General features: G+C 50.1%; 8 protein-coding genes and 3 pseudogenes across 12 annotated transcripts; 3 read left to right on the plus strand and 8 right to left on the minus strand.

Annotated features, from left to right (window-relative positions):
• Nucleotides 1-102: 102 nt before the first annotated feature.
• Nucleotides 103-2,041, plus strand: LOC112893356. Of its 4 annotated transcripts, XM_025960639.1 has the most exons (6): nt 103-379; nt 515-543; nt 753-865; nt 1,079-1,200; nt 1,310-1,431; nt 1,518-2,041. In XM_025960639.1, the coding sequence occupies exons 3-6, from the start codon at nt 754-756 to the stop codon at nt 1,807-1,809; spliced, it is 648 nt and encodes a 215-aa protein (XP_025816424.1). In that variant the 5' UTR covers nt 103-379; nt 515-543; nt 753; the 3' UTR covers nt 1,810-2,041. The 4 variants fall into 4 exon arrangements, with proteins under 4 accessions (XP_025816424.1, XP_025816422.1, XP_025816425.1 ...); XM_025960637.1 differs by lacking the exon at nt 515-543 and having other exon boundaries at nt 105-379; XM_025960640.1 differs by lacking the exon at nt 515-543 and having other exon boundaries at nt 113-379; nt 1,521-2,041.
• A 1,313-nt stretch (nt 2,042-3,354) lies between these two features.
• On the minus strand, nt 3,355-5,421 carry LOC112893353 (calmodulin binding protein PICBP). 2 transcript variants are annotated; one of them, XM_025960634.1, is made up of 3 exons: nt 4,339-5,421; nt 3,753-4,236; nt 3,355-3,656 (listed from the first exon to the last, which is right to left on the minus strand). In XM_025960634.1, exons 1-2 carry the CDS (start codon nt 5,186-5,188, stop codon nt 3,764-3,766), a joined length of 1,323 nt encoding a protein of 440 aa, XP_025816419.1. In that variant the 5' UTR covers nt 5,189-5,421; the 3' UTR covers nt 3,355-3,656; nt 3,753-3,763. The 2 variants fall into 2 exon arrangements, with proteins under 2 accessions (XP_025816419.1, XP_025816418.1); XM_025960633.1 differs by having other exon boundaries at nt 3,753-5,421.
• A 2,383-nt stretch (nt 5,422-7,804) lies between these two features.
• On the minus strand, nt 7,805-8,954 carry LOC112893355 (probable glutathione S-transferase). Its single transcript, XM_025960636.1, has 2 exons — nt 8,430-8,954; nt 7,805-8,353 (listed from the first exon to the last, which is right to left on the minus strand). The coding sequence occupies exons 1-2, from the start codon at nt 8,742-8,744 to the stop codon at nt 7,982-7,984; spliced, it is 687 nt and encodes a 228-aa protein (XP_025816421.1). The 5' UTR covers nt 8,745-8,954; the 3' UTR covers nt 7,805-7,981.
• A 178-nt stretch (nt 8,955-9,132) lies between these two features.
• Nucleotides 9,133-11,225, minus strand: LOC112895752 (annotated as a pseudogene).
• Nucleotides 11,226-12,583: 1,358 nt separating this feature from the next.
• On the minus strand, nt 12,584-13,357 carry LOC112892230 (annotated as a pseudogene).
• Nucleotides 13,358-15,032: 1,675 nt separating this feature from the next.
• Nucleotides 15,033-16,257, minus strand: LOC112892223 (probable glutathione S-transferase). The gene is made up of 2 exons (XM_025959357.1): nt 15,744-16,257; nt 15,033-15,639 (listed from the first exon to the last, which is right to left on the minus strand). Exons 1-2 carry the CDS (start codon nt 16,062-16,064, stop codon nt 15,268-15,270), a joined length of 693 nt encoding a protein of 230 aa, XP_025815142.1. The 5' UTR covers nt 16,065-16,257; the 3' UTR covers nt 15,033-15,267.
• A 546-nt stretch (nt 16,258-16,803) lies between these two features.
• LOC112892224 (glutathione S-transferase U8-like) lies at nt 16,804-18,100 on the plus strand. Its single transcript, XM_025959358.1, has 2 exons — nt 16,804-17,364; nt 17,463-18,100. Exons 1-2 carry the CDS (start codon nt 17,047-17,049, stop codon nt 17,835-17,837), a joined length of 693 nt encoding a protein of 230 aa, XP_025815143.1. The 5' UTR covers nt 16,804-17,046; the 3' UTR covers nt 17,838-18,100.
• A 162-nt stretch (nt 18,101-18,262) lies between these two features.
• On the plus strand, nt 18,263-24,786 carry LOC112895756 (annotated as a pseudogene).
• On the minus strand, nt 19,576-21,833 carry LOC112892228 (glutathione transferase GST 23-like). The gene is made up of 3 exons (XM_025959361.1): nt 21,671-21,833; nt 20,163-20,711; nt 19,576-20,090 (listed from the first exon to the last, which is right to left on the minus strand). Exons 2-3 carry the CDS (start codon nt 20,472-20,474, stop codon nt 19,719-19,721), a joined length of 684 nt encoding a protein of 227 aa, XP_025815146.1. The 5' UTR covers nt 20,475-20,711; nt 21,671-21,833; the 3' UTR covers nt 19,576-19,718.
• On the minus strand, nt 22,111-23,258 carry LOC112892229 (probable glutathione S-transferase). The gene is made up of 2 exons (XM_025959362.1): nt 22,677-23,258; nt 22,111-22,595 (listed from the first exon to the last, which is right to left on the minus strand). The coding sequence occupies exons 1-2, from the start codon at nt 22,986-22,988 to the stop codon at nt 22,230-22,232; spliced, it is 678 nt and encodes a 225-aa protein (XP_025815147.1). The 5' UTR covers nt 22,989-23,258; the 3' UTR covers nt 22,111-22,229.
• LOC112892226 (probable glutathione S-transferase) lies at nt 24,735-25,845 on the minus strand. Its single transcript, XM_025959360.1, has 2 exons — nt 25,310-25,845; nt 24,735-25,219 (listed from the first exon to the last, which is right to left on the minus strand). The coding sequence occupies exons 1-2, from the start codon at nt 25,622-25,624 to the stop codon at nt 24,845-24,847; spliced, it is 690 nt and encodes a 229-aa protein (XP_025815145.1). The 5' UTR covers nt 25,625-25,845; the 3' UTR covers nt 24,735-24,844.
• Nucleotides 25,846-25,948: the final 103 nt, after the last annotated feature.

Here is a 25,948-nt window from a genome sequence, read left to right on the forward strand (position 1 = left end):
GGTAGGCCCAGGACTACCCTGGATTTGGCCCAAAAAATATTAATTGTATGGCCCAAACTCAAGAATGAGCAAATAGCCCACCAATGGCCCAAAATACATCTGCTCCCCTTGACCTGACCGAGAGGCGCGTCGCGAGTTCGCGACCTGCCCATCGCGCCTCCTCTTCCCAGGCCCTGAAGCGCCGCCCGCCCGCGCCCAGCGGCCGGCCTCCGCACCTCCGCGGCCCCTTCCTGCTGGCCTGCTGCACCTCCTCCGCCCGCGCCGATCGCTGCTGCCCTGCTCCCTGCTCTCCCTCGTGGCCTTGCCTCGGAGTGCCAAGCAGCCGCCGGACGGGCCGGAGCTAGGGTTTCGGCCAAAAATCGCTGCGGCCAGGGCGCCGGTCGGTTCGCCGTCTTCGTCTCTCTCATCTCATTCAGTTTTGAGCTCTAATTTCACCTCTCTTTTCAAATTTTGCCCAATCCAATTTTTGCATTTTTGCGTGATATGTAAATTGGATGTTATCTGTTACTGCTAGTGTTGGGACTTGAGAGAGCATGAAGAACGGTAAGACCTTATCTTAGAACTATTTATTGTAATGTATGCAAGTTTCTAAAAATAGTTGTGCTATGTGTACCGCGGTTTTAGTCAATTTATGTTTGTATGCATATTTTGTACTTTGTATACCGTATTGTGTACTGGATTATACCGAATTTTGCCCTTTCTCCCCCAAATTTTGCTGCTAATAAGGGGATCAACTCACGCTCCGACTGCAGGATGAGTTTGCGAATGGCCGGCCCCGGGAATGCAGAGGGCGTGACCGCCTCCATGGGGGAGCTAAGCGTAGAAGCAGCACCTTCATCAAGTAGGACTGAAATCGCCCAGCATGGTGCGTGTCCCTGACAAGGGCAATCACTCAATCAGGGCAACCCATGTTTTGTTAAATCAGTGATAACTAAGGCCCGATTGATAATTCTTCGTACCACTAGTTGTTACTTAAATAGAAGTGCCGCTTGCACTAGTATTATCTCTCATTATGATTAGTTGATTTCTGCAGAAAAAAAAGAGATAGAGAGAAATAATTTCTTCAATTTTGTCACAGCTAATGGTGGTGATGTTGCTGCTGCCGAAGATGATGACATATGGGATGATGCTTCAGATTCTCCTGGGCATGCTTCTAACTTAGACAGAGAATGGATCCACAGGCAGAACCAGTTTCATAAGGTATACCCTAGAGTTTATACGGGACACAGTTGGTAATTCTAATTGTTCTTCTGCAGTTTTTGTTGATAGCAGGCATGATTAAAATCCTTTGCTTCTGATTTTACTCTAGATGGGCTATAGGGATGGTATAACAGAAGGGCAGAAAGACTCTGCCCAGGAGGGCTTCAATGTTGGGTTTAGGCAATCTGTAAACGTTGGCTACAAGTGGGGCCTTGTTCGTGGTGTTACCAGGTATATCGTGTTAAGAATATATTTCTTGTACTGCCATCCTTTTCTAACATGGTTTTAACTTTCTTGTTCGTTTGTTGTCCTTCAAGCAGCGCAATAGCTAGCCTTCCTGACAACTTGAAGGAAAAACTTGTGCCTGATGCCCAGTGTAGAAGAAAATTTCTGGATGTGCACACATCTGTGCAAGAAATGTCTGCAGATGACGCACTCCAGATGTTCCTTGAGAACATCTGTCAGAGTGATCATCCTTCAGATGACTCGCATGTAACATCAACTGCAGATGGAGCTACAGAATCTAATATGATCAAAAGCCTATCAAATGATCTTGTGCTATTGTTGCATGAATGCCCAGATATTAAGGTAACTGAAGAGTTGGCATGAGACTAGTGAACAAGTAGGCCTCGAATTGCAACAGCCAGGAGTCAACCAAGTCTGGCAGAAACACCGGCACAGAATTCTGAGATTACTGAATGCCTGCCAGCGCTATATGTGAATGAATAGAGCTGATACTCAAAAAGCTTGAACCTCTGATGTGGCACTCAAGTTTTATATGTCAATCATACGCGTTGTTTGAATACAGTAGCGTTGTTTTGTTTCTGAATATTTCTAATCACATATACCTGGTGACGTACAGAATCTGTGATAATGGTTAGTCTCAGCGCAGGAAATTTTGGCTGAAGGCAGAAGCCTGAAAGCATCATGGCGTGTCTAAATGTCTCATGGTTTATTCTAAATTCTAAGCAGTAATCAGTAAGGCTGCATAGTTAAGGAAGCAGATGTTGAAGCAATTCATTATCTTGCCCCCTTTCATGAGAAGAATTTACGCACCCTTTTTCCATGTTGTATGTAGCCAAAACTCACTAGTGAGTATAACTGTATTGACCTTGTAATTTCTACGAAACTTCTCATCCGTGAAGTTTGCTTTACCAAAGCATACTCAATTTTGCCGAACAACGAAACTACTCATCCAATCCGTGAAGTTGCCATGGACTACTTTAACGTTTTGCGCTGACATCCTGAATGGTCCATGATAGTTTGACAGCACAGCATGTCAGTGTTGGCCTTCTTCTTTTACAAGTTTCACAGAGGATTGGTAGTGGTTGGTCTTCTTTCAAAAAAGATTGGTGGTTAGATCATCAAGATGAGAGACGCTCTCTCAGTTCGTTATGGTTGGTGGGAGCATCAATTCTTGAATCCGATGTGACTTGCGTTTTCCGTACTTGTGCCACTTATCCGTGATAATGCGATGCTTGATCTACCATGGTCGTTTATCCGTTGGAAGCACTTCTTGGTACGCTTTTCCATCAATGCCATTCATTCTTGGCGATGAATCTCTCATCTGCCCTATTGATTGGTTTCTCCTGATCTGAAAACACCGGCCGTATGAATTGGTTTGAATAATATTTATTATCATAAGCAACCCGGACAATTGAAGATTTCAGAACTTAGAAGCTGCGTATAATTAAGCATCGAGAAGCATCTTAACATATGAACAGAACTACAGAAGTGAATTTCCTGTTCACTGGCTGCATCTGTTTGTATCAGCACAAGCAGACTGCTGACACCGCAATTTGTGATGCTGTATAGGTATAGCCTGTTCTACAGTCTCAGTCCAGAACCAAAGTAGAGTTGTTCTAGTGTGTCGAACAGTAAATAATTAGCTGCAGTTATTCATCTATACTAGTTTTCAGACGCGCCACCTTATCAAAAACCCCAGAAGTATTCAGATATTCATAAAGAGACACTTACTCAAATTGGATTGCAGCTCGTCCATCTTACTGAGATGTTGGAAAAGGGGCATGATAATAGGAGACGCACAAGAAGTTCACAAGAAAATCAGTAGCGTACTTACATGAATTAGACTGACATAGTTCGCAGTAAACATTCTTATACGGCCACCGCGCACCATCTGAGTGGAAACAAATGTCAGCCAATAAGAGCTTTATTGATCTGTCTAAGGAATAGTACATCTCAACATTCTTGCCAGTTTGCAAGTCTCCTACACTCATTTCTCATCACTAAACTGAGCATAAGAGACATAAGTATGTACATGCACTAGGTCTTGCACTAACCCAACTCAGTGAGCTTCTAGCAGCTCAACTACCCGATGAGAAAACAGTGACAGTAAGCAGCTCTCTGCTCCCTATTAGTTGAGCAGGTCTCTGGCATTAATATTGCAGTGACCACTGAGAACCTTCAGATAATGATTAGTCCAGCTAACCAACAAACTGCAAGGTCGATAAAATAGCATCAGAAGTTGAACCAACAATTTGATACCAAGGCAATTGTAGTATTCCAGAAGAATTTCCTCTACTGTTCCTTACCTTTAAAACCCTCAGCTGCATGCTTGAGATGGCCTAGTAAGAGTGAAGCTTGCCTTGTCACCGTCTTGCTGTAGCTGTTTCTTCTCATTGGCATCTGTGGGTAGAACAGTTTCAAAGGCCTGCACAAGCATCTCCACTTTCCTCTTCTGAGCACGAGCTAATTTCTTCACTGCCTTCCGAAGAGCATAATCAACCATCCACTCCTCAGCGGTCCTCCGATCGTCCACCATATGATGCCTGAGATCAACCTTCTCTGCCTCTGGACCAGTTTCTGCTGGAAGAAAATTTGGGGGCTTGGGTTTGAAAGGACGCATTTGCTCTCCACCCTCTTCAGATGTTTTCCTCCTCCTGGCAATACTCAGCTTGCTCCTCTGAGAGGATGCTGCATCAGCACAATCAGAACTAACATCTTCGAAGCTTATCCCACTGAGCGCGCTGGAAATGCTATCAACTGATGATTCCTTTGGAGTATTGCCGACACTATCTGCAGAATTGGCACATCGTTCACCATGCATCAACAATTGCTTCTCTATTCCAAAATGTATATGAGCAATAGGATTGAAGCAGACATTGTCAGAAATTCCACCTTCAGGGATGTTTGTTTCATGTTTGGCATCCAGCTCCTCGGAAATGTCCGACTTGCAGGCACCAAAGTCTCCGTCTTCAAGATCCACCAAAGCAGCCTCCTCTCCGCGGCGGCGATGCTTGGACGCCCCCAACAGCTCGACCGAACCATCTGAAATCACATCACTGGATCCGCAAGAACCGTCCACCGAAGCACCCGAACCTTTTGCCCTGCCCTCCGCATCATCCCCACGACTCAGTTGATCAAACATGACGTACTCCATCCGCCTCACCATCGCGTCCACCTCCTCCGTGGAGAGATCGCTGCAGGTTACGTCCGAGCCAGCCGGCGGCGCGGCAGCCCCGGCGCCGGCGCGAATCTCGACGAAGAAGCCATCGCCCCCGCCGCTGTTGGGCTTGCGGAACGGGGAGGCGCCCTTGAGCTTCATGCTCTGCTGGGTCTTGATCAGCCGCCTCCGCGACGCCACGAAGCTGCTGAGGGGGGCCACGGACGCGTGGACGTGGCCCTTGAGGGAGCAGTAGCCGTACGGGCAGGCGTGCGCCTCGCCGGCGCCGGGTCCCTTCATGGTGGAGGAGCACGTGGCCCGGCCCACGCGCGGCGGCGCCGCCGTGAACACCACCTTCTCCCTCACCGGCTCCCTCTTGGGAGGCGGCGCGGCGGGGGTCGCTGCCCGGCCGCCGGTGCCGGCCTTCGCGTCGGAGCAGCTCGTCGCCCTCATGTAGCCGGGGAGCGGCGCCCGGGCCATGCCGCCTCCCCTGCTCCCGGGATTACCCTTCGGCGGCACGGCGTCCCCCTCGAGAACGGCGCCGGGATCTTTGGGCTTCTTGCGCGCCTGCTTCCTCTGCACCATGGCGGCGGGTTCCTTGGAGCCCTCCGCTTGCTTCTCCGAGGCGAAGGCGGCGAGGGGTAAGGCAAGGGAGGTGACGGGGCGAGAAGGGGAAGGTTTTGCCGGAGCTGGACGGCGGGCGGGGGTGGGGTGGGGTAATCGCGAGCAGGGAAGGTGGTGATCCTTGCGGGATTTGGATGGGTTCGTTGGGCTTCCTTCCGTTGGATTCGGAGGGCGGCGGCGGCGGCGGCGGGCGGCTTGGCTTCGGGGTGGATCGACGCTTTTGGAATCGTCGAGGAGGGGGCGATCGGATTCGGAGGGGGCGGAATTTTGAATGCTCGCCGGATCTTCTGTGGGCGAGGATCCTGTGCACCCGGTTTTGTGGCTGCCTCTCGCTGGTACTAGTAGTACTCTGTTGGCCTGCTGAATTCTGTTAGCCTCAGTTATGTATCACACTAATTGTTTGTAGTAAATTGCATACATATAACATTGTTAAACTATTAGATGGGAGTACCTCTTTTAGATTCTCCGCGTATCCTTCAAGATCTATTTGATCGGTAAAGCTGTATTAAGAAGGTTTTCATGCTAGGATTATGAATGGCACTATTAATCAATAACATGTGTAGAAAAGAAATGTCATGCACGTTCTTGGTGTTCGGAAAATCATTGTACATGAACTAGAATCATTATATTCTCTTTTGCAGTAAGCTCATGTTTGTTTTGAAATGCAAGTTGCCAGCACCAATAGCCACTGAGCCACAGGCATGAATGCATTTGCGCCTGGGGTGGGTGCAGCAGCCCACGGAAAGCCACGCATCACACGTGAGGACGCAACTCTCGCCGGCTCCAGACTCCGAGACCGTTTCTATCCATAACAGACAGATCCATCATCCACGAGACCCCGACTCCTTGTGGAGACGCCGGCGCCAGGAACGAGGCGCCCCGCGTGTTGGATCGAACCTCGTCTAGAAAAGTGGTGCGAGTGCCGCAGCGAGGAGTAGGCGACAGCAAAAGACGGCCCAGAGCAGCACCGTTACTTCCATTTGAGCAGCAGTAATACTGAAGCAGCAGTCACAGTGGAATTCTCGTACTAGTAAAGCAAGAAAGAGCTCATTCGTAACACTTGGGACTGCAGCCAAATGTTGTTTTTCGGATGAAACGAGAACAGAACGCCAGATGTGTAAAATCTCTTAAACCCTTTCCCTGATTTTTTCTGTTTTCTTTCCCCCTTTCCGTTTCTGTACTGTACCGGCTAAATTTTCTTGACACCAGCAGTCACCAGACAGGTGGGGGCAGCACGGGAATGGAGACATGAACTGTGTGTCGGTTGCACAGCTGCAGAGAGATCAGGTTTTGTTATGTGACAGTTAGTTGTTGATGCTCTGACGGGAGGGAAGGGGGAGAAAAAAAGAACACTGCGCGGTGTTGAGAATGCCCTCTTCCAGGCCATGGAGAAGAAACAGTAGAGCTAGGCCTGCTCGTCGTGGATCCACAACGAGGCAGAAGGCAGTTGGTCAAATGAATCGGGTTGGGTCAAACAAGGTGGTAATAAAAAGTAAAAGAAAAAACACATGAGTTAGTCAACAGCTAGTCTCAGGATACGAAAACAAATTAGCAATTATGCATTGATGCGCCGGCCGTCGTCCTGCACAAGAGAAAGAAAAGGTGGTGAAAGTTCAGCAGAGAAGCATATCGTCCGTGATTCCGCGGGTAAAAATGTAAAGTTGCAGATCGGCGACGGCGAGAAGAACACGAAGCGTGCCGCAGCTGTTCGAGGTCTGGCCATATGGACGACGATGGCCACGAGGGTGGCGTACTCCTCGATGATTCCAATGACCTGTTCATCAGTTGTTCGCCGGCAATATATAGAATAAATAAATTAGCATCGATCTGTTTGTTAATCGGAGCTATAACCAGCTGTTAGCAAGATCTGCATTTCACCTCAGCAGCTGCCGAAACCTGTGTGTGGATCTACTGCGCTGCGTGCCTGGACGGTCTCCTCTCCTCTGCGGTGAAAGTGAAGGGATTGGATGGACGCTTGGAGGCATTGCCCAGACGGCACATGTGCTGAGTCCCCTGTACCATGAGCATACCGTGCGGCGCGCTTGCAAGTTGCTTCATCCCCTTTGGTGTCGCTGGAGAACAAGCAAACAGGGACGGAAAGAAAAAACAAAGGGACGCTGCGGGCCACGCTTATTTAATTAATTTGGGCATTGGTGGTTACCTCCTCCTGTGGCGTCGCTCCAGCCCAAGTTACATAACCCAGGCCCAACATGGCCTGGACATTAAAGTTCCGAACGGGCCTTTTTGCCCCCGCTGTCGTCGCGCTCAATAAACGTCAATTTGACGTCTATACCAGCAAATCTTGAGATTAATAACATCTCGCTATAAGTATATTACTCCCTCCGTGCTCCGTACGACGAGAAGTGCAATTCTATTTTTTTCAAGATAGATCAGCGCTGGTGTCGTGAAAAGACTCTCGTTTATTTGCCATGTACGGTTAATTTTAATATGCAAATTAAATCTGACTATTTAATTAGTCATAGCCCTTAATATACTTATAGCGAGACATATGAGCTGAAGTGTGAGGAGTGTTGCTGGAGTTGAGGGTAAAAATCACAGCCCTTAATACTTTAGAAATTAGAATTAGAAATTGTTGCTGGAGTTACTCTTATTATACTTTTGGTTATCCATGAACGCACACGCGCACAGCCATACGTGACCGCTTGCTACAATACGTTATCCATGAACGCAAATTCAACATCCATCGGCAGATTATATTATACTTTTGGTTCAAGCTAGCGTACGCGTGATAGATTACTTGGGCGCCATTGACTTCACCGTGGACACGAAGAAGTCCTTCCTCGCGGTGCAATGGGCGAGCAACTTCTCCCTGTCCGGCAGGCACCGCTTCACCGCCTCGTGGGAGACGTACTCCTTGGCCCACCGGCACAGGTCCGGGTACTCCTCCTCGGTGACCAGGCTCACGCCAGCGACCTCCTCGAACACGGACAGCCAGTGCGCGAACCCGCTGGCGGCGATGTCGAGGTAGCCCACGGCGTCGCCCCCGAAGAAGCGCTTCCCCTTCACCTGCCCCTCCAGGAGCTTCAGGTTCTCCTTGATCTCCTTCACGAACCCCTTCTGCACCTCGCCCTCCGTCCACAGCGACAGCCAGAACGGCGTAGAGCACTGCTCGGACCAAGGAATGAACATACAGTAAAAACTTCCAAGTGTTCGACCACAACTTGATAGGGTGTGTTACTACCTTGTCGTCGAGGAAGCGGGCCCAGAAGCGGGCGGTGGCGCGGTCGAAGGGGTCGGCGGGCAGGAGCGGCGGGCCCTCGAACGCCTCGTCGACGTACTCGATGATGACGAGCGACTCGGGGACGGCGCGGTCGCCGTGGAGGAGCACGGGCACCTTCTTGTGGATGGGGTTGCTCTTGAGCAGCAGCTCGCTCTTGTTGTGCAGGTCCTCATGCATGAGCTCGTAGGGCACGCCCTTGAGGCGCAGGGCCACCTCGGCGCGGTGGCTGAACGGGCTGCTGAAAGCGCCGATCACCTTCACCGTCGTGCCGCTCATGTTCGCTTGCTTCGTTGATCGTGGAGGTGTCTCAGTCTGATCTCAGGCAGTTCTGCCTGGTTCTTCTCTTGGTATTTGTAGCGCCTGGTTCTTCTCCAGGAAGACTAATTTATTAGTTGAGTCGGTACGTAATGAAACTTCTCCAGGAAGAATCATTTTTTTTTCTTTTTGTTCGTCAAACCAGGCGTGTATGTTTATGTGCCCGAAGCTTCTCGACTGTTTCGTTCGTCAGCTTTGACTCTGTTTATGTGTGCCTCCATCTAATCCCTTGTCGTAATTTGGGAGTAGATTATAGTTTGCTACAGCGAGTAGACTGTTTAATTTGGATGGAACTGCTGGTTTTCTCATGGGTTAATGATCAGACGACCGTTTTTACAATCCATCAAAAGAAAGGAAATCACACACTTGCATTGTCGAAAGAAATGGAAAAGACCCTTGGGACCCTGACATACTGACACGGCAGTCTCAGAGTTTATCGTCCGTGAGAAACCAGGCTCATGACATGAGCCAAGAGCCGTCAAGACACACGTATGGTACATATACGATCCTTATCAATTCGGCAGCTTTGCCTTGGCCAGCAGCTTGTACGCCTCCTGGCTCGCCGAGAACATGGAGACGAGCTCGTCCCTGCTCGGCAAGCACTCCTTCACAGAGGCATGGTTCACGTAGCGCTCGGCCCACCGGCACAGGGCAGGGTGCTCCTCGCTGCTCAGCACCCTCACCCCGGCGACCTCCTCGAAGACGCCGACCCAGAGGGCGAGTCCGCTGGCGGCAATGTCGACGAGGCCAACAGCGTCGCCCCCGAAGAAGCTCTTCCCCTGGAGCTGCCCCTCCAGGAGCGCCAGGTTCCCCTTGGCTTCCTTCACGAACTCCTGCTTCCGCGGGCCGTCCTCCATCCAGAACGACAGCAGGAACGGCCTCGAGAACTGCAGTGTGTTTAAATTACTCGGATAAACTAATGCAAATTTTAACCAGATTTCGTACAAACTCAAGGAAGGTTCAGTCACCTTGCCATCGATGAAGCTCGCCCAGAAACGCGCCTGGGCCCTGCCGTAGGGATCCGCAGGCAGGAGTGGCGGCCCGTGGAAGGCCTCGTCGATGTACTGGACGATGACGAGGGACTCGCAGACTGCCCGGTCGCCGTGGAGGAGAACGGGGACGAGCTTGTGCACGGGTTGTGCTTGAGCAGCAGCTCGCTCTTGCTGCGCAGGTCCTCCGGGATGAGCTCGTAGGGCACGCCCTTGAGCCTCAGAGCCGCCTCGGCGCGGTGCGCGAACGGGCTGCCGAATGCGCTGATAAGCTTGACTGCTGCATCAGCTCCGGAAGGTTCAGAATCGGATTGCTTCTTTCTAATCTTTTGATTTTGCCTTGAAAGGAAAACATAGGATCATGGAATTTATAGATGGCGATCATGGAGTTGTTGGTGCAGCTCCTCCTCTTTTCTATTCGTTCTTTTCAATCCTCTCATCTGTCCGAGAAAGAGCACAAGGGGGAATTGGTTTAGTCCGAAGAACAGGCTAGGAATAATGATTATCTCTCTGTCCCTCAATGGTCGATCACCTTTGAAAAGCGTCCCAAGAGGACTAGGTCTACAACTATAAAATACTCCACCCAGATAGCCGCCGCTGTCCGCTTCGGAGCGGTATAGAAGGCCGAAAATATTAAATAAAGTTTTGGGCTATTAGATAAGAACATTGGACAATTCGCAGTTCCAATCTATGTACAGAGCATTGATCAATCGTATGATTACCCCAAGTAATCGATACATTTTGAAAAATTAAAAAACCCTCTAAACTTCATGTGTTATACGAACATAATGGAGTCTCCAAGTAATTGATACATTTTGAAAAATAAAAAATCCTCTAAACTTCGTGTTGTATACTAACATTTTGGAGTAGTTCTCATCAAAGATAATTTTGCAAAGGATAGTGGAAAGGGAATCTGAAGAGTTGGTTACTAGTCTGCTAAATTTATTTTTAGATCGGTACAAGTTGCCTTTGATCTTAAACCACCAACTTCCTTTCTCAATCGCCACTATATATATGCTTGTCTTATCAAGTGCTTGTTCTTAAAATTTGGCAGAAACACATGATAAACTCTTTCGGTTTCACTGATCAGTCAGCTAAACTCTTGGTGCTCACCTTCATTGTCAGGTGTTGGCGTCAGTGCAAGTGGAGAAGCTGGTGACATGGAAGCTCTAGTGGGCACATTGACATGGTCACATGGAAGAGATCCTTCTCCTTCAGGCCTGTGTAGCCCCAGTTCAGAGAGGACAAGAACATCAAGAGGCTGAACCTGTTGCTGATCACCGGCAACACCCTGCTTTGCAAATGCAAACCCGTAGCCGTGCAGCAGCCTCCGCCAACCCCAACAAGTTACTGAAATTTCAGAGAAATTCATCGAAGTGCATCAGTTATCAGTCTCTGAATCTGTGCGTGCGTGCTGCTGACCTGAATCGAACAACGGGAAGTTCAGAGCCATGGCGCAACTACTACGCGGAGCCGGCGACGCGGCGGACCGACGACGAGCTGGCGTTCCTGGGATGGATCCCTTCTGCAGCTTCATCGACCTGCTCGCCGGAAACGTGTCCCTGCACGCACTGCTTTCTGGCAACTCGTCGTCGATTTTCTCCGCATCTCCTGGGAGCAGCAGCGCTACCGCCCGACAGCCACCGGTCGGCGGCTAGCATTCTTGCGGCTAGGCGACCGCGATGGTGGCTCAGCGACAGATCGTGCAGTTCAAGAGGCGGCGGCGCGCTTAGGGCTCACTTCCGCTTCCGGTGCCGGAGCTGGGCTCGGACGGCAGATGACGGCGGTCGCCGGTGGTGGCGCGGCCTTCCAGGCCGCATGTCTATATTTGCAAATCCCCCCTAATCGCGACACAACAGTTTACGAAATACCCCCAGTTTGGATCGCGATTCGAAATAGGGTGTTTTATGTAAATTATTGGAATCAGTATTTACATAAAAGCCCATAGTTCGGATCGCGATTATTAATCGCGATCCGACTATTTGCAGAAAGGACCCTATAGATTACAAATGAACCCTCTCCTAATGGCAGGTCATTTGGCTTCTGTTCTCCCCTCTCCTCCCGACCATCCGCATCCGCCGCCGGCCGCCGGACGTCCCATCCAGTTCGAGCGCAATTTCCGGTCCAATATCAAACCCTAGAACCATATTATTCTCTTCCGATTCAGAGGAGGTTCTCCGGCTCCAGCGACAAGGGCCGGAAGCGCGCGATGATTTGCCGTCTCCGATGTACGCGCCGCCGCCGCCGATCCGCCGTCCTCCTTCGATCGGTTGATGGGGCCGTGCAGATTGATATTGGGCATTAGGGCCTCCGATTGCGTCGCGCTTCCGGGGAGGTGCTAAGAGTTGAATTACAAATCCAGCATATATTGTCAGCACAAGAAAAAAAAGCGTCTGGTAAATTTGGTGAAATCAACTCCTCTGCACCTATCTTTCCTTTAAATCCTGTCTTCAACACAGGGCTCTATCTCTATGTTACCTGATTCTAGATCTGAATTAGGCAGCTTTTCATTCCATAGTCATTTAATTGTGGTTTTTTAGTCCACAGAAGCTGGGCAAGAGCTGATTAAGATGGATTCGAACCGCCTAACACGGTGCAAGAGGTGGTGATCTATCAAGGTATGCATTCACAATTGCTTGATCTATGTTGGACGGGGGCTTTCAGCTTCATTTTACAAGTTCAGATTAGCATTCTGTTAGGCTTGCTCATATGAATGAAGTCCGGATCACATTTCAGTTTTACTCGAGAAAAAAAAGCCAATTCACAACACCCAGATTATCATGCATGTATGCAAATGTCAGTAACAGGCACCTCTATGGAAAGATGAGGACCAGCAGACACAGGAGGATGGAACTGCTGCGTCTCTGCAAGCAGTGGCTCTGAAGTCTGAACTGCCATCTACAAGAAGACCAGGCACCACTTAAACGACCGACATTTTCTACAGGCATCACCTTTACCAACAGCCAAAACACGACACCGGATTACTGCTGCAGCATCGCCATGGCCACCATTTTCATCTTGTCTCTCTTTGCAGTGAAGTGGCCTTTGAGGCGCTCTCTGTCCGGCATGCGCTGCTTCACAGCTTCGTCGGAAGTGTACTCCTTCGCCTAGCGGTGCAGAGCAGGGTACTCGTCCTCCCCCATCAAGCTCACGCCGGCCACCTCCTCACACACGCCCATCCAGTGGGACAATCCACTGAGGGCTATGTCCAGGTAGCCGGCCGAGTCGCCTCCGAAGAACCTCTTGCCATCAAGCTGCGCCTCCAGGAGCTTCAGGTTCTCCTTCGTCTCCTTGATTAGCCCTTTCTGCACGTCGCCCTCCGTCCAGAACGACAGCCACAACGGCCCCCGAAACTGCTCCAGAAGGCAAGTTCAGTAACAAGTTCAGTGCCGGAGCAGCAGCTGGCTCTTGTTTTCCCATGTCCTCTTGGATGATCTCGTAAGGCACGCCCTTGAGCCGCAGGGCCGCCTCGGCGCGGTGCACGAATGGGCTGAGCTTAACCGGCGCAGACATCTTTTCCTTTGCTTTCTGGGTTGTTCTCCCTTGGTTGTTATCTCGGCCAAAAACTGTCTCGAAAGAAATCGGCGCTCCTAGGGCAAGAGAGAAAGGAGCGAATCAAGCAATTCTAAAATTTTAACCTAGCTCAAATTAGTTAGTAAAAAATATAAATTAAAATATATTATCTAGACGTACAATTAGAGTTTAACTAAAGTAAAGAATTTTGCAACTTATAACTAATGTTAGTACGATACTACACTGTAAAGGTACGCAACATTGTAATAAGAAATGCGGAAGTTTAGAAGGGGACGAGGAAAAGCAAACTCTCGACACGAAGATCTATCCCGTGGTATCGGTAGTCACAAGGTCATCTCTAGTCCATATTGTTGAAATACTCGCTAAAAGTATTGCTTCCCGGTCACCGAGTCTTTTCCGGGACTCTTTTTAATTCGCACCAAGGCTTATCCACCAAAGCACTCGCCAACTCCGCAGTCACCTCGATACCGATCCACTACGAAAGGGGGTCTCCATGTCCCCGCACAAAGTCATCGCTGCTCCACACCAAGCCGGAGGGTCGATGACTTGCCGGCGAGCCACCGAGACTCCAAAGGACCGGCACACCGAGATACAACTTGTGGTTTACTCAACAACCAGCACACAAGGCAGCAACGCATTGCTCTCTCACTCTCTCTAGATCTAATCCTAGCACTAACACTAACACTCTCAAAGCTTGTGCTAAACCTAAGGATGTGATCAATGAGCTCTTGGGTGGTTTGGAGAACTTTTTCAGAGTGTGGGTAGTTTCTCACGAACTCTAGCAGCCTCAACTAAGGGTGAGGCCTTATATAGGTTAGAGATTCACTCCTAACTTTTACATGCTTTTATCCTAAAAAGCATAAAGCGTCGGTTAAATCGGTCGCCACTTTTGATTTAACCGGTCATTCAGCCTGCCTACTGGCTGTTGAACTCCAATTGCCATCCTATATCGACATCATTGCACCGACGCAATGCACCGACGACTGTCGGTTTAACCGGTGCTTAAGATTTTGCTTGGAAATACTTCTGGAACCAAAACATGCGTACTGAGTAACTACAGCACGCTTGCACCGACGTCTTCTTTTGCACCGTCGGTTTAACCGATGCCTCTGTCATTTCTCCATTTGATCGTCATGTCATCTCCTCATTGCACTGACGCCTCCATTCTTGTAGCATCGGTTCAATCGATGCAACTGGGTTCTTTTGTACTTGATCGTTATTTCAACTAACAATGCACCGACACGTTATATTCTGGGACCGTCGGTTCAATCGATCCATTCGATCGACTGATCTCGGTGGGCACTTGTCCAATTCGTCGCTGCGATCATTTGGACATCTTGACAACGAATTGGACCATCTGGATTGGACCCCATCCATACGACCTGAAAATCCTACAACCTTGAACTTACAAGTCCCATTGACTATGTTATGGTACAATCACCAAAATTACAATGGTCTAACCGGGTCATGTCCCTTGCATCTCTATATAAGGATAGCCAAAAATAGTCTGCATATATTGCTGAATATTTTTCTGCTGCTTCTTCTCCAAGAAGAACTGAACTTTATTATCTCATTCAGGCAGTCGTCTTACCTGCCTGAGATCAGCAGCTAGATAGGTTGCTTCAGGCCAAAGATCATAATTTTTTTTAAACAAGATAGTATTGGTTAAGATAAATATTACAGGTTGATTCGCAGAATCAAAATCCATCCTTGTGAGCCACGGGCATATCTCTGGGCCTTTTTCAGGCAAAGGGTGGAGCTTTTATTAATTATAATTAACAACGTCATTACAATCTGACTTGAGTAACTCACCAGCATATAGATGAGTTCAGAATTCTTGTGCTCTTCAAAATAGCACAATGCATCCTTCTAAGCTAAATGCGCTAATTCATGTTATTCTGCCATTCGCCCAATAATCTGATCCATAGCTGATGCTGATCCCATTTGCGCAGAAAACCCAATCACTGCTGCAGCATTGCTCTGACCCCAGCTCTGTACATCTCCTTGTTCTTCGTGAAGTAGGCGAGGAGCCTGTCTCTGTCCGGAATGCAGGGCCTCAGAGCTTCGTTGGAACTGTAATCCCTGGCCCACTGGCAGAGAGAAGGGTGCTCTTCCTCCTTCGCCACGGTCACTCCGGTCACCTCCTCAACGACGCTGCGCCAGGGACCCAGCATGGAAGCCGCTATGTCGAGGTAGCCGGGCCTGTCGCCGCCGAAGAACTTGTTCCCCTTGAGCTGCGCCTCCAGAAGCGCCAGCAGCTCCAAGCCCTCTTTCTCGAACCCCTCCCGCGCCTCGCCCTCGACCCAGTGCGCCATGAAGAACGGCTTGGTCAGCTGTTAAATCGTTCAGCAGCGTTCGATTCAGTAAAACTGGTACTACCAAATACTAATATTCAGAGAGCAGAGCTTCTGGACACTGAATTCGGTCAGCATGATACCTTGTTTTCGATGAAGTCCGCCCAGAAACGGGCCACGGCGCGGTCGTAGGGGTCGGTGGGCAGGAGCGGCGGCCCGTCGAAGGCCTCGTCGACGTACTCGGCGATGACGAGGGACTCGCAGACGGTGCGGTCGCCATGGAGGAGTACGGGCACCTTCTTGTGCACGGGGTTGTGCTGGAGCAGCAGGTCGCTCTTGGTTCTCAGCAGGTCTTCCAGGAGGAGCTCGTAAGGCACGCCCTTGAGGCACAGGGCCGCCTCGGCGCGGTGCGCGTACGGGCTGCCGAAGAAGGCGATGAGCTTCACTGCCGGGGATGACGACATCTCCACTTGCTGTTATCTTGGCCGAACAATATTAAACCATACCTTGCTATTTATAGTACAGTCAAAGGTGTGGATCTGATGCTGCTTCTCTTCTTCCTTGAATCCTTGGTCAACTGTTTCGTCATCCCACTCCAGAGAAGCTGCTGGGCTGCTTCCATTCTATCGGTTCACAAAACGAAACAGAAGAGACTCTCCCAGCCGTCTCCCTTTTCTGATAAACATCACCGGATGGTGGACGCCAACATTACACGTGGTGCAGGTAAGGGACTGATCGATGCAGCTGAAGATCAAAGAAATTACTTGGTTCACCGATTCCGACAACCAATACATGGCACATGTGCAGATAATTTAATACGTTCTGTGTAGATAGGGAGAGGAAGTCGGCGTACGGAGGAAGACGATGGCAAAAGTTTTTTTTTTACGCCGACGACGGCAGAAGTTTTGGATGCGTCTTGGGTCCTCGTCAGGCAACGTGAATGCCAAGAAATGTCTGAAGCTGCTTTTAGCCACCATTGGAGAGTCTACCAAAAGCGACGGAACGGCGTGCGACCGGGTGGCCAGCTGCTGCCCAAACAGAAAACTTTTTTTTTATTGGATCATGAAACTGAAACTGGCTAAATAAAATGGAAGCGAAAAATGCCCTCAGATCTATGCTGAGGTCATTGCTTATGCCAGGCATACAGTGTGCTCTGCTCTGCGACTTCATACACTAGATTATTTTTCAGATCTGCCCATGTGGGCATGTAGTAACTCTACTGGTTTCTAGGTGTAGTGAACCACATATTATCTGATAGTATCTCTGAATATATCTGATCTTGAGCTGCATGCACTTTATCATGTGTATAGTTGTAGACTGCTGGAGCAATTCACCCAGCATCTTCTCTAGGAAGATGCAGCGTCACGCACCTTTGACTATACTATAAGCAGTAGGAATGGTTAGTATTGTTTGGCCAAGATAAGATAATAGCCGGGAAGCAGAAAGATGTCGTCTCCGCCGGTGAAACTCATCGGCTTCTTCGGCAGCCCGTACGCGTTCCGCGCCCAGGCGGCCCTGTGCCTCAAGGGCGTGCCTTATGAGCTCCTCCTCGAAGACCTGTTCGGGACCAAGAGCGACCTGCTACTCAAGCTCAACCCCGTGCACAAGAAGGTGCCCGTGCTCCTCCATGGCGGCCGGGCCATCAGCGAGTCCCTCGTCATCGCCGAGTACATCGACGAGGCCTTCGACGGGCCGCCCCTCCTGCCCACCGACCCATACGACCGCGCCATGGCCCGTTTCTGGGCGGACTTCATCGAAAACAAGGTATGCTGACTTGCTGAGTTCACCGACCAGAAGCTCTGCTCTCTGAATATTATGTGCTACCAGCTTCGCTGATCGAACGCTGCCGAACGGATTAACAGCTGACGAAGCCGTTCTTCATGGCGCACTGGGTCGAGGGCGGGGCGCGGGAGAGGTTCGAGAAAGAGGGCTTGGAGCTGCTGTCGCTTCTGGAGGCGCAGCTCAAGGGGAAGAAGTTCTTCGGCGGCGACCGGCCCGGCTACCTCGACATCGCCGCTTCCGCACTAGGTCCCTGGAGCAGCGCGATTCAGGAGGTGATGGGGGTGACCGTGGTGAAGGAGGACGGGCACCCCGCCATCGTCCAGTGGGCCAAGGATTACAGCTCCCACGAAGCTCTCAAGCCGTGCATTCCGGACAGAGAGAAACTCCTCGCCTACTTCACTGAGAACCTGGAGAGGTACAAAACTGCCGTCAACACAATGTTGCAGCAACAGTGATATAATCAGTCCTTCAAAGAAAACAGTGATGCAATCAAGGGCAAGAAGAACACGCCTCCCTCTAAAAAAAAGAAGAAGAAGAACACGCCTCTGCGCCTGGATCACATATGCCCAGTGAAATATGTGCATGCCTTTTTTTCTGCGAATAAATATGTCCATGTCTCACATAAATGGATTTTAATTACTTTTTTTGCGAGGATTTTAATTAGTTCTGCTAAACTTTATTTTGATGTAGTCCAATGACTACATTACTCTTGTTTCAACAACTTTCTTCCGGTCCTGTTGAGTACAAAAAATATCTGAACATTTAGCCTGAAGCTACCTGTCTATCTGCCGATCTCCAACAGATAAGACAACTATCCAAAGGAAACAATATATGTAATTCGGTCCTTCTCACCTTGGAGAAGCAGTAGCGTTCCGCAGTACTAATAACAATCAACGCTTAGTCATAAATCCTCCCTGTAAAAAGGGACAGTTTATGCGCAAGATTACAGCAAGCAAGCAGGCTAAGAGCTAGCTAAAAAGCAAAACCAACGATGTCTCCGCCGGTCAAGCTCATCGGCGCCTTCGGCAGCCCAGCCGTCCACCGCGCAGAGGTGGCCCTCCGGCTCAAGGGCGTACCGTATGAGTTCATCCATGAAGACCTTGCAAACAAGAGCGAGCTGCTGCTGAAGCACAACCCCATCCACAAGAAGGTTCCCGTCCTCCTGCACGGTGACGACCGCGCCGTCTGCGAGTCCCTCGTCATCATCGAGTACATCGATGAGTCCATCGACGGGCCGCCTCTCCTCCCTAGCGACCCCCAACGACCGCGCCGCCGCTCGCTTCTGGGCTCACTTCATGGATCAGAAGGTAAAAATCGGCAGTTCGTTCGGCATCTATGTGCGTGCACTTACTGAACATGTCTTGTTGAGCATGCAGTGTTGGAAGCCGCTATGGCTGGCGTTGTGGACAGAGGGCGATCTGCAGAAGGGCTTTGTGAAGGAGACGAAGGAGAACCTGGTGCTCCTGGAGGCGCAGCTCGATGGCAACAAGTTCTTCGGAGGGGACTCCGTTGGCTACCTGGACATAGTCCTCAGTGCGTTGGCCCATTGGGTTGGCGTGTTCGAGGAGGTGGCTAGTGTGAGCCTGCTGGGTGACGAGTACCCTGCTCTGCGCCGCACCCGCAGGGCAAATGACTACACCTCCGACGAAGCTGTGAATCTTTGCCTGCCGAACAGAGAGCGTATCGCAGGCTATATCACAGCAAAGGACAGCTTCAAGCTGATGGCCAAGGCAATGGTGCAGCAGCAGTAATACCACTGGGTAAAAGTATATTGCCGGGGTGAGTATGTGACAATATACATGCCAAAGCGTTCGTGGTGTTGTGTGAATAAAATGTTATTGTACTGAATAGGAGTTCCAATTTCCAAACTATCTGTGATGAAGTCGTTTGTAATAGTGTGTGACCCTATTGAAAGGGTTACGTGTTTCGTGTGTTCTGATCCATACCTCAAAATGATAAGAAAACTGGACAGGTTATGCCGCAGTTGTTTTTCTTTTCCTTCAGCTTGCTCGCCAAGGAATTTTGACTCAGGTTTTCATAACTGCTACTAATGTAGAGAACTGTCATACAAAGTCATTATCCTGACAGTGCATTGAAAAGAAAAGAGTGCTCGATCATGAAGCAACCCATTTGGACCTTGGACTTCGAACTATGACGATAGGTGCCAAGAGCTCTCGGTTCTCTGTATACCCATCAGCAAAATATATCTTGCATTTTTAAAGCAGGGAGTACATCGAATCACGCAATAAGCATATGAATTCACACAAAATCCATCAGCCTGAGACATGGGCATGTTTATTTAGGCACGCCTATGTTATTCCAGCAAAGGAAATATATCACTGCTGCGCCCATGCATTGGCGTACATTTTGTACTTCTCCTTGTTTTCAGTGAAGTAGGCGACGAGTTGGTCTCTGCCTGGCAAGCACGGCTTCAAAGCTTCATAGGAATTGTACTCCTTTTCCCACTGGCGTAAAGCAGGGTACTCGCTTTCATCTACCACAGTCATTCCAGTCACCTCCTCAATCACACTCAGCCAAGGAGCTAAACAACAAAAGACTATGTCGATGTAGCCGACGGTGTCACCCCCAAAGAACCTCTTCCCCCTAAGCTGCACCTCTAGAAGCGCCAGGTTCTCCATGGCCTCTTTCGCAAATCCCTTCTGCACCTCGCCCTCTGTCCAGTGTGCCAGCCAGAACGGCTTGAGAAGCTGTTGAACAGTGTTAGCACAACTAGCAGATGTTTATATTTCATAGGAACCGGCTTCTAAAGATGAGAGTACCTTATTATCCATGAAGTCAGCCCAGAAGCGGGCCACGGCACGGTCGTAGGGGTCGATCGGCAGGAGGGGCGGCCCCTCAAAGGCTTCATCGACATACTCAATGATGACGAGGGACTCGCAGATGGCCTGGTCGCCATGGAGGAGCACAGGCACCTTCTTTTTGACGGGATTGTGCGTGAGCAGCAGCTCACTCTTGTTGTTCAGATCTTCTTGGATCAGCTCGTAAGGCACGCCCTTGAGACACAGAGCGGCCTCGACGCGGTGTGAGAATGTGCTGCCCAAGGCACCGATGACTTTAACTGGTGGAGACATCTTTCTGCTATCTTTCCGACTCGCTGCTATCTTACTAAACCATTCCCGTTATTTATAGGAGCGATAATCAAGAATGCAGCTTCTTCTCCAAGAAGATCAAGCTCTTCTTGTTTCTTTCCTTTTCTTTTCTTTAGATGATCATCTGATCGGGAATTTCTTGGTTGCTTCAGCCCACAAAACAACAATAAAAAAATACTCATCTGTCCCTTGGCCCGACAAACATCGTTGAATGCAAACCTACAGGTGGAGCCGTAAGTCAAAATGGTCACTAGGATTGATGCAGCTGAAGTCAAAGAGATTTGATTTGCCTAAAATATAGAATCAATACATGAGCAGATCAGGCACATATTGTTAATATATACAGTCATAGCGCAAGCTGGACAGGGGATGTAATGAACCGTATAGCTGGCATAAGCAGTGACCTCAGCATATAAATAATAAATCTGCGGGCATTTTTCTAGCTAACATAGCTCAGCAAGTTTCAGATAGGACCAGGGGAATTCTTATTTAGAACTTTCACTTTGTACAGTCTGAAGATGGAACGTCACTCTGAACTAGTACCAAAGTTCAGGTTTTGATCTTTCAATTTGGGTTATGAAAACATCCAATTCAGATATTGAGAGTTGAGACTTGGTTAATTTGTTTGGTCTTCGAACTTTCAATTCGAAATATGACGATGTCTAACAAGCGTAAATATGAAGAATGCATTTCAGCTTTGAAAGATTAAAGTTTGGAACTAAAATAAGAAGATTTCTAAGAACCGTAAGTACAAAAGTTCAGGTTTTCATCTTTCACTTTCGGTTACAAAAACATCCAATTCAGATGTTGAGACTTCGTTTTGTTTGGTCTTCGAACTCTCAATTCGAAATATGAAGATGTCTCACAACCGTAAATGTGAAGAAGGCATTTCAGCTTTGATAGATTGAACTCTGGATTTAAAATAGGGGGCAAAGAGTCGGCATTTGAACTTCCAAATTGATCTGTTTAGGATGCAAAGGGCATCAAATGCTACCCTAGCTCCAATTTCGATCCAAACAAAGAGCATATCCGTTTCCAGGTCCGTGCATTGCATAGTAATGTGGGGCGAAAAAAAAACAGTTTTAACCAACTTGCTCCTACGGAACATTACAGCCATCAGGCGTGCGCGAGCATTCAAATTGAAGTCGACCTTCACAGATTGAAGAATGAGAACTTACACCTCAAAACCCCAGCTAGAAGCCTAGAAGTAACGTCTCGACAGTCGACGCCTCGACGGCGGGCGGCGGCGCGGCTAGGGTTTCAATCGGTGGCTAGGGCTATTACGGGCGCGATTCGGCGCCGGCAACAGCAAGGTGGAAGGTAAAGGGCGAGGCAGGCAAGGAAGAATGCGAGAGTGTTATCCATCAGATCGGCGGCGAGATCTGATTCGCATCGACGAGGTGAGGGCGTGAGGCGAGACGGCGACCGCGAGAGTCTGCGATGTGCGAGCGAACGGGGAAGAAGTGAAGAACGCTTTGGCGGGCGCGGATGACTGGTCAAAGAAAGGAACGGGCATGATTACAGCATAGGAAGATCGGACGGTGGGGAAGAAGCATGCAAGGTCAAAACACCAGCGCTGACCGTTCCTAAATTTCATCTCTGTACTGGAGAGAGCAGAGAAGATCCATTGCGCAGAGGCAGAGAGCATCTTATTCCAATCCAAGGACAATCGTGATCCACAGATCGTTACTAAACATGTCCACAGCACACCGATTATTTTTGGCACGGAAACATGCCTCACTTTTGCGACGTTGCCTGAAGCATCTCCTTGAACGCAGAGAACAGGGCAACGAGCTCCTCCCTCTTGGGCAGGCACTGCTTCACGGTCTCGTCGGCGACGTAGCGCTTCGCCCACTGGCACAGCGCGGGGTACTCCTCGTCCGTGAGCAGGGGCGCCGCCCCGCCGACCTCCTCCACGGCCCCGAGCCAGTGAGCGAGCGCGCTGGCGGCGATGTCGAGGAGGCCGATGGAGTCGCCCCCGAAGAAGCGCCTCCCCTTGAGCTGCGCCTCCAGGAGCGACAGGTTCTGCTTCGCCTCCGTCAGGAAGCGCTGCCGCGACTCGCCGTTCGTCGAGAAGAAGGACATCCAGAACGGCCTTGGGAACTGCAGTGTCATGTTCAGCAAGTCGTCTCCTCGGCACGGCCAAATTCTCGAACCAACAAAAAGCTCAGGAAATTAAATCACCTTCTGATCGATGAACTGTGCCCAGAAGCGTGCGACGGCCCTCTCGTACGGGTCGGCCGGCAGGAGGGCCGGCCCGTCGAAGGCCTCGTCGATGTACTCGATGATGATGAGGGACTCGCAGACTGCTCGGTCGCCGTGGAGGAGCACGGGCACGAGCTTGTGGACGGGGTTGTGCTGCAGCAGCAGCTCGCTCTTGTTGCCCAGGTCTTCCAGGATGAGCTCGTAGGGCACTCCCTTGAGGCGCAGGGCCACCTCGGCGCGGTGGCTGAACCCGCTGCCGAAAGCGCCGATCACCTTCACCATCTCACCCATCTTTGCTTGATCTATCCTAGGGCTAGGGAAACTGTTGACTGCTAATGGCACGTCCGATGGTAGTACTTGTTCTATAGATGGGCAGTCGGTGCACTGTGATTAAGGGTTTAATTTTGTAGGTTTAACTTTTAGGATTTTGTTGCTGCTCGCTGCTTGTCGTGGAAGATTGAGCTTCTCATCACTGTATTCAGATGCTCAAATAATTGTTTTTTTTGTTCTCCAGAGAGGAACATTAAATGATGGTCAACTCTGTTGTCGTTGTGTATGAGTGAGAGAGACACTCAAAACTCGTCAGCTGCTTCCTTCCACAGCAAAGAGATTCGTTTAGCTGTGTGGGACTCTCTGGCATCCTGTATAGTTTCCCTCCCGCTGATTTTCAACGAAGTTTATCACATGTCAGACAATTGACTAAACGAAGTTAAAGAATAGGAAACAAAAGTAAGAGCTGGGCCCCGTTTAGATCACTTCAAAGTTCCAAATTTTTACACTCTCTCTCCATCACATCAATTTTAGGACACATGCATGGAGCAGTAAATGTATGTAAAAAAAATAACTAATTGCACAGTTTAATTGTACATCACGAGACGAATCTTTTAAGCCTAGTTAGACTATGATTAGATAAAATTTGTCAAATACAAACGAAAACGCTACAGTAGCAAAAAGTTCCAAATGTTATAAATATTTGCGATCTAAACACCCCCCTGCTTCTTCTTCGATTCTCGGAGAAGCAGCAGCACACCACAATTGACCATCCAAAAATCTAGAAGGGGCACCAAGAAGCTAAGGCAAGAGCATTCTTAATTGTTTATCCCTATAAATACAAACGTTTTTCTTAGTTTCGCCAAGACAGCAGCAAGAGGGAATCAACTGGTAGCTAGGATTGAGCAGAGATGTCGCCACCGGTCAAGCTCATCGGCGCCTTCGGCAGCCCAGCCGTCCACCGTGCCGAGGCGGCCCTGCGGCTCAAGGGCGTGCCTTACGAGCTCATCCTCGAGGACCTGGAGAACAAGAGCGAGCTGCTGCTCACGCGCAACCCCATCCACAAGAAGGTCCCCGTGCTCCTCCACGGCGACCGCACGGTCTGCGAGTCCCTCGTCATCCTCGAGTACGTCGACGAGGCCTACGACGGGCCGCCGCTCCTGCCGGCCGACCCCTACGACCGCGCCATGGCTCGTTTCTGGGCTCACTTCATGGATCACAAGGTACTGTGGTATTTACAGCCGTTTCTTGCGAATAATCCAAAGTAATATTTCGTTCTGATTTTTTTTTACTGAACTCTGGCAATCGTACAGTGCGCCAAGCCGTTCATGTTGTCGGTGTGGTCGGAGGGAGAGACGCAGGAGAAGTCCGCGAAGGAGTCGAAGGAGAACCTGGCGCTCCTTGAGGAGCAGCTCAAGGGGAAGAGGTTCTTCGGAGGCGACTCCATCGGCTACCTCGACATCGCCGCGTGCGGGGTAGCTCACTGGCTGAGCGTGCTCGAGGAGTCGGCTGGAGTGAGTCTGATGAGCGAAGACGAGTTCCCTGCTCTGCGCCGGTGGGCGGAAGAGTACGCCTCCGACGAAGCTATCAAGCGGTGCCTGCCGGACAGGGACCGACTTCTCGCCCACTACGTTGCAAACAGCGACAAGTACAGACTGATGGTGAAGGCAATATGATGCACGTTGCAGGCTTTGCAGCGGCAATTTGGTTCAAGAATTTGTACAGCTTAATTTCTCTTGTGAGTGGGATAATGTATGGATCGGATCATGTACACCGTGTGTGGTTTGCTTCAATAAAAATGGACAGATTGTTACACTTATTGCAAGCAAGAACACACAAACGCCAGCAAGGAAATTAATGGCACTGGGAAGTATGAATCACTTGTGCAGAGTAGCCCTGGCTCGCGCCATGTACATCTCCTTCCTCGCCGAGAAATAGGCGACGAGGTCATCTCTGCTCCTCAGGCACTGCTTCACTGTCTCGTCGTCGACATAGCCGTTGGCCCACTCGCAGAACGCAGGGAGCTCCTCGTCGTTTACCAAGGTCACCCCGCTGACCTCCTCGATCACTCCGATCCAGTGGGCCAACCCACACGCGGCGATGTCGAGGAAGCCGATGGAGCCGCCTCCGAAGAACCTCCTCCCCTTGAGCTGCGCTTCCAGGAGCGCCAGGTTCTCCTTGGCCTCCTTCACGAAGGCCCCCCTGTGCTCGCCGTCGCCCGTCCAGAATGACATCCAGAACGGCCTTGCAAACTGCAGGAGCACAAGAAAGACATCGTTCGATGGATCGATCACCTATATATTCTGTGTGTGGAGATGGGGAGCCATGGATTGTTATGTTACCTTTTGGTCAATGAATTGGGCCCAGAAACGCGCCACCGCCCTCTCGTAGGGGTCGGCCGGCAGCTGCGTCGGCCCATCGAAGGCCTCGTCGACGTACTCGACGATGACGAGCGACTCGGCGACGGAGCGGTCGCCGTGGAGGAGCACGGGCACGAGCTTGTGCACGGGGTTGTGCGTGAGCAGCAGGTCGCTCTTGTTGCTCAGGTCCTCCAGGATGAGCTCGTAGGGCACCCCTTTGAGGCGCAGGGCCACCTCGGCGCGGTGGACGAACGGGCTGCCGAAAGCGCCGATGAGCCTCACCGTCTCCGACGACATCTTGGCCGGCAGCTTCTAAACGCGAGACCACTAGCTATGTTAATTGCTCTCATCTGCACTCAGAAGGCCTGCGGGTTTATTTAACTTGATCAATTTGTCTTCTTTTGTTTAGGACTTTTTGGATGCATCCGTCAGTCTTAAACATTTGTTTAGTGATTCCCAGAAAAGTAGACATTTCACTTCTTTATCTTTTTTTTTCTTTTCTTTCTTTGCGGTGCGCGACAGGTCGACCTCGTGTGGGCCCATTTGTGCCGAAGTCACCCTGGGCTTGCAACGCCAAGGCATTTCTTCGGCCCATCTTCCTAAACCATCTCAATTCGTCAA

The sequence above is a fragment of the Panicum hallii genome, chromosome 5, assembly GCF_002211085.1.
Source record: "Panicum hallii strain FIL2 chromosome 5, PHallii_v3.1, whole genome shotgun sequence".
Classification (NCBI taxonomy): Eukaryota; Viridiplantae; Streptophyta; class Magnoliopsida; order Poales; family Poaceae; genus Panicum; species Panicum hallii.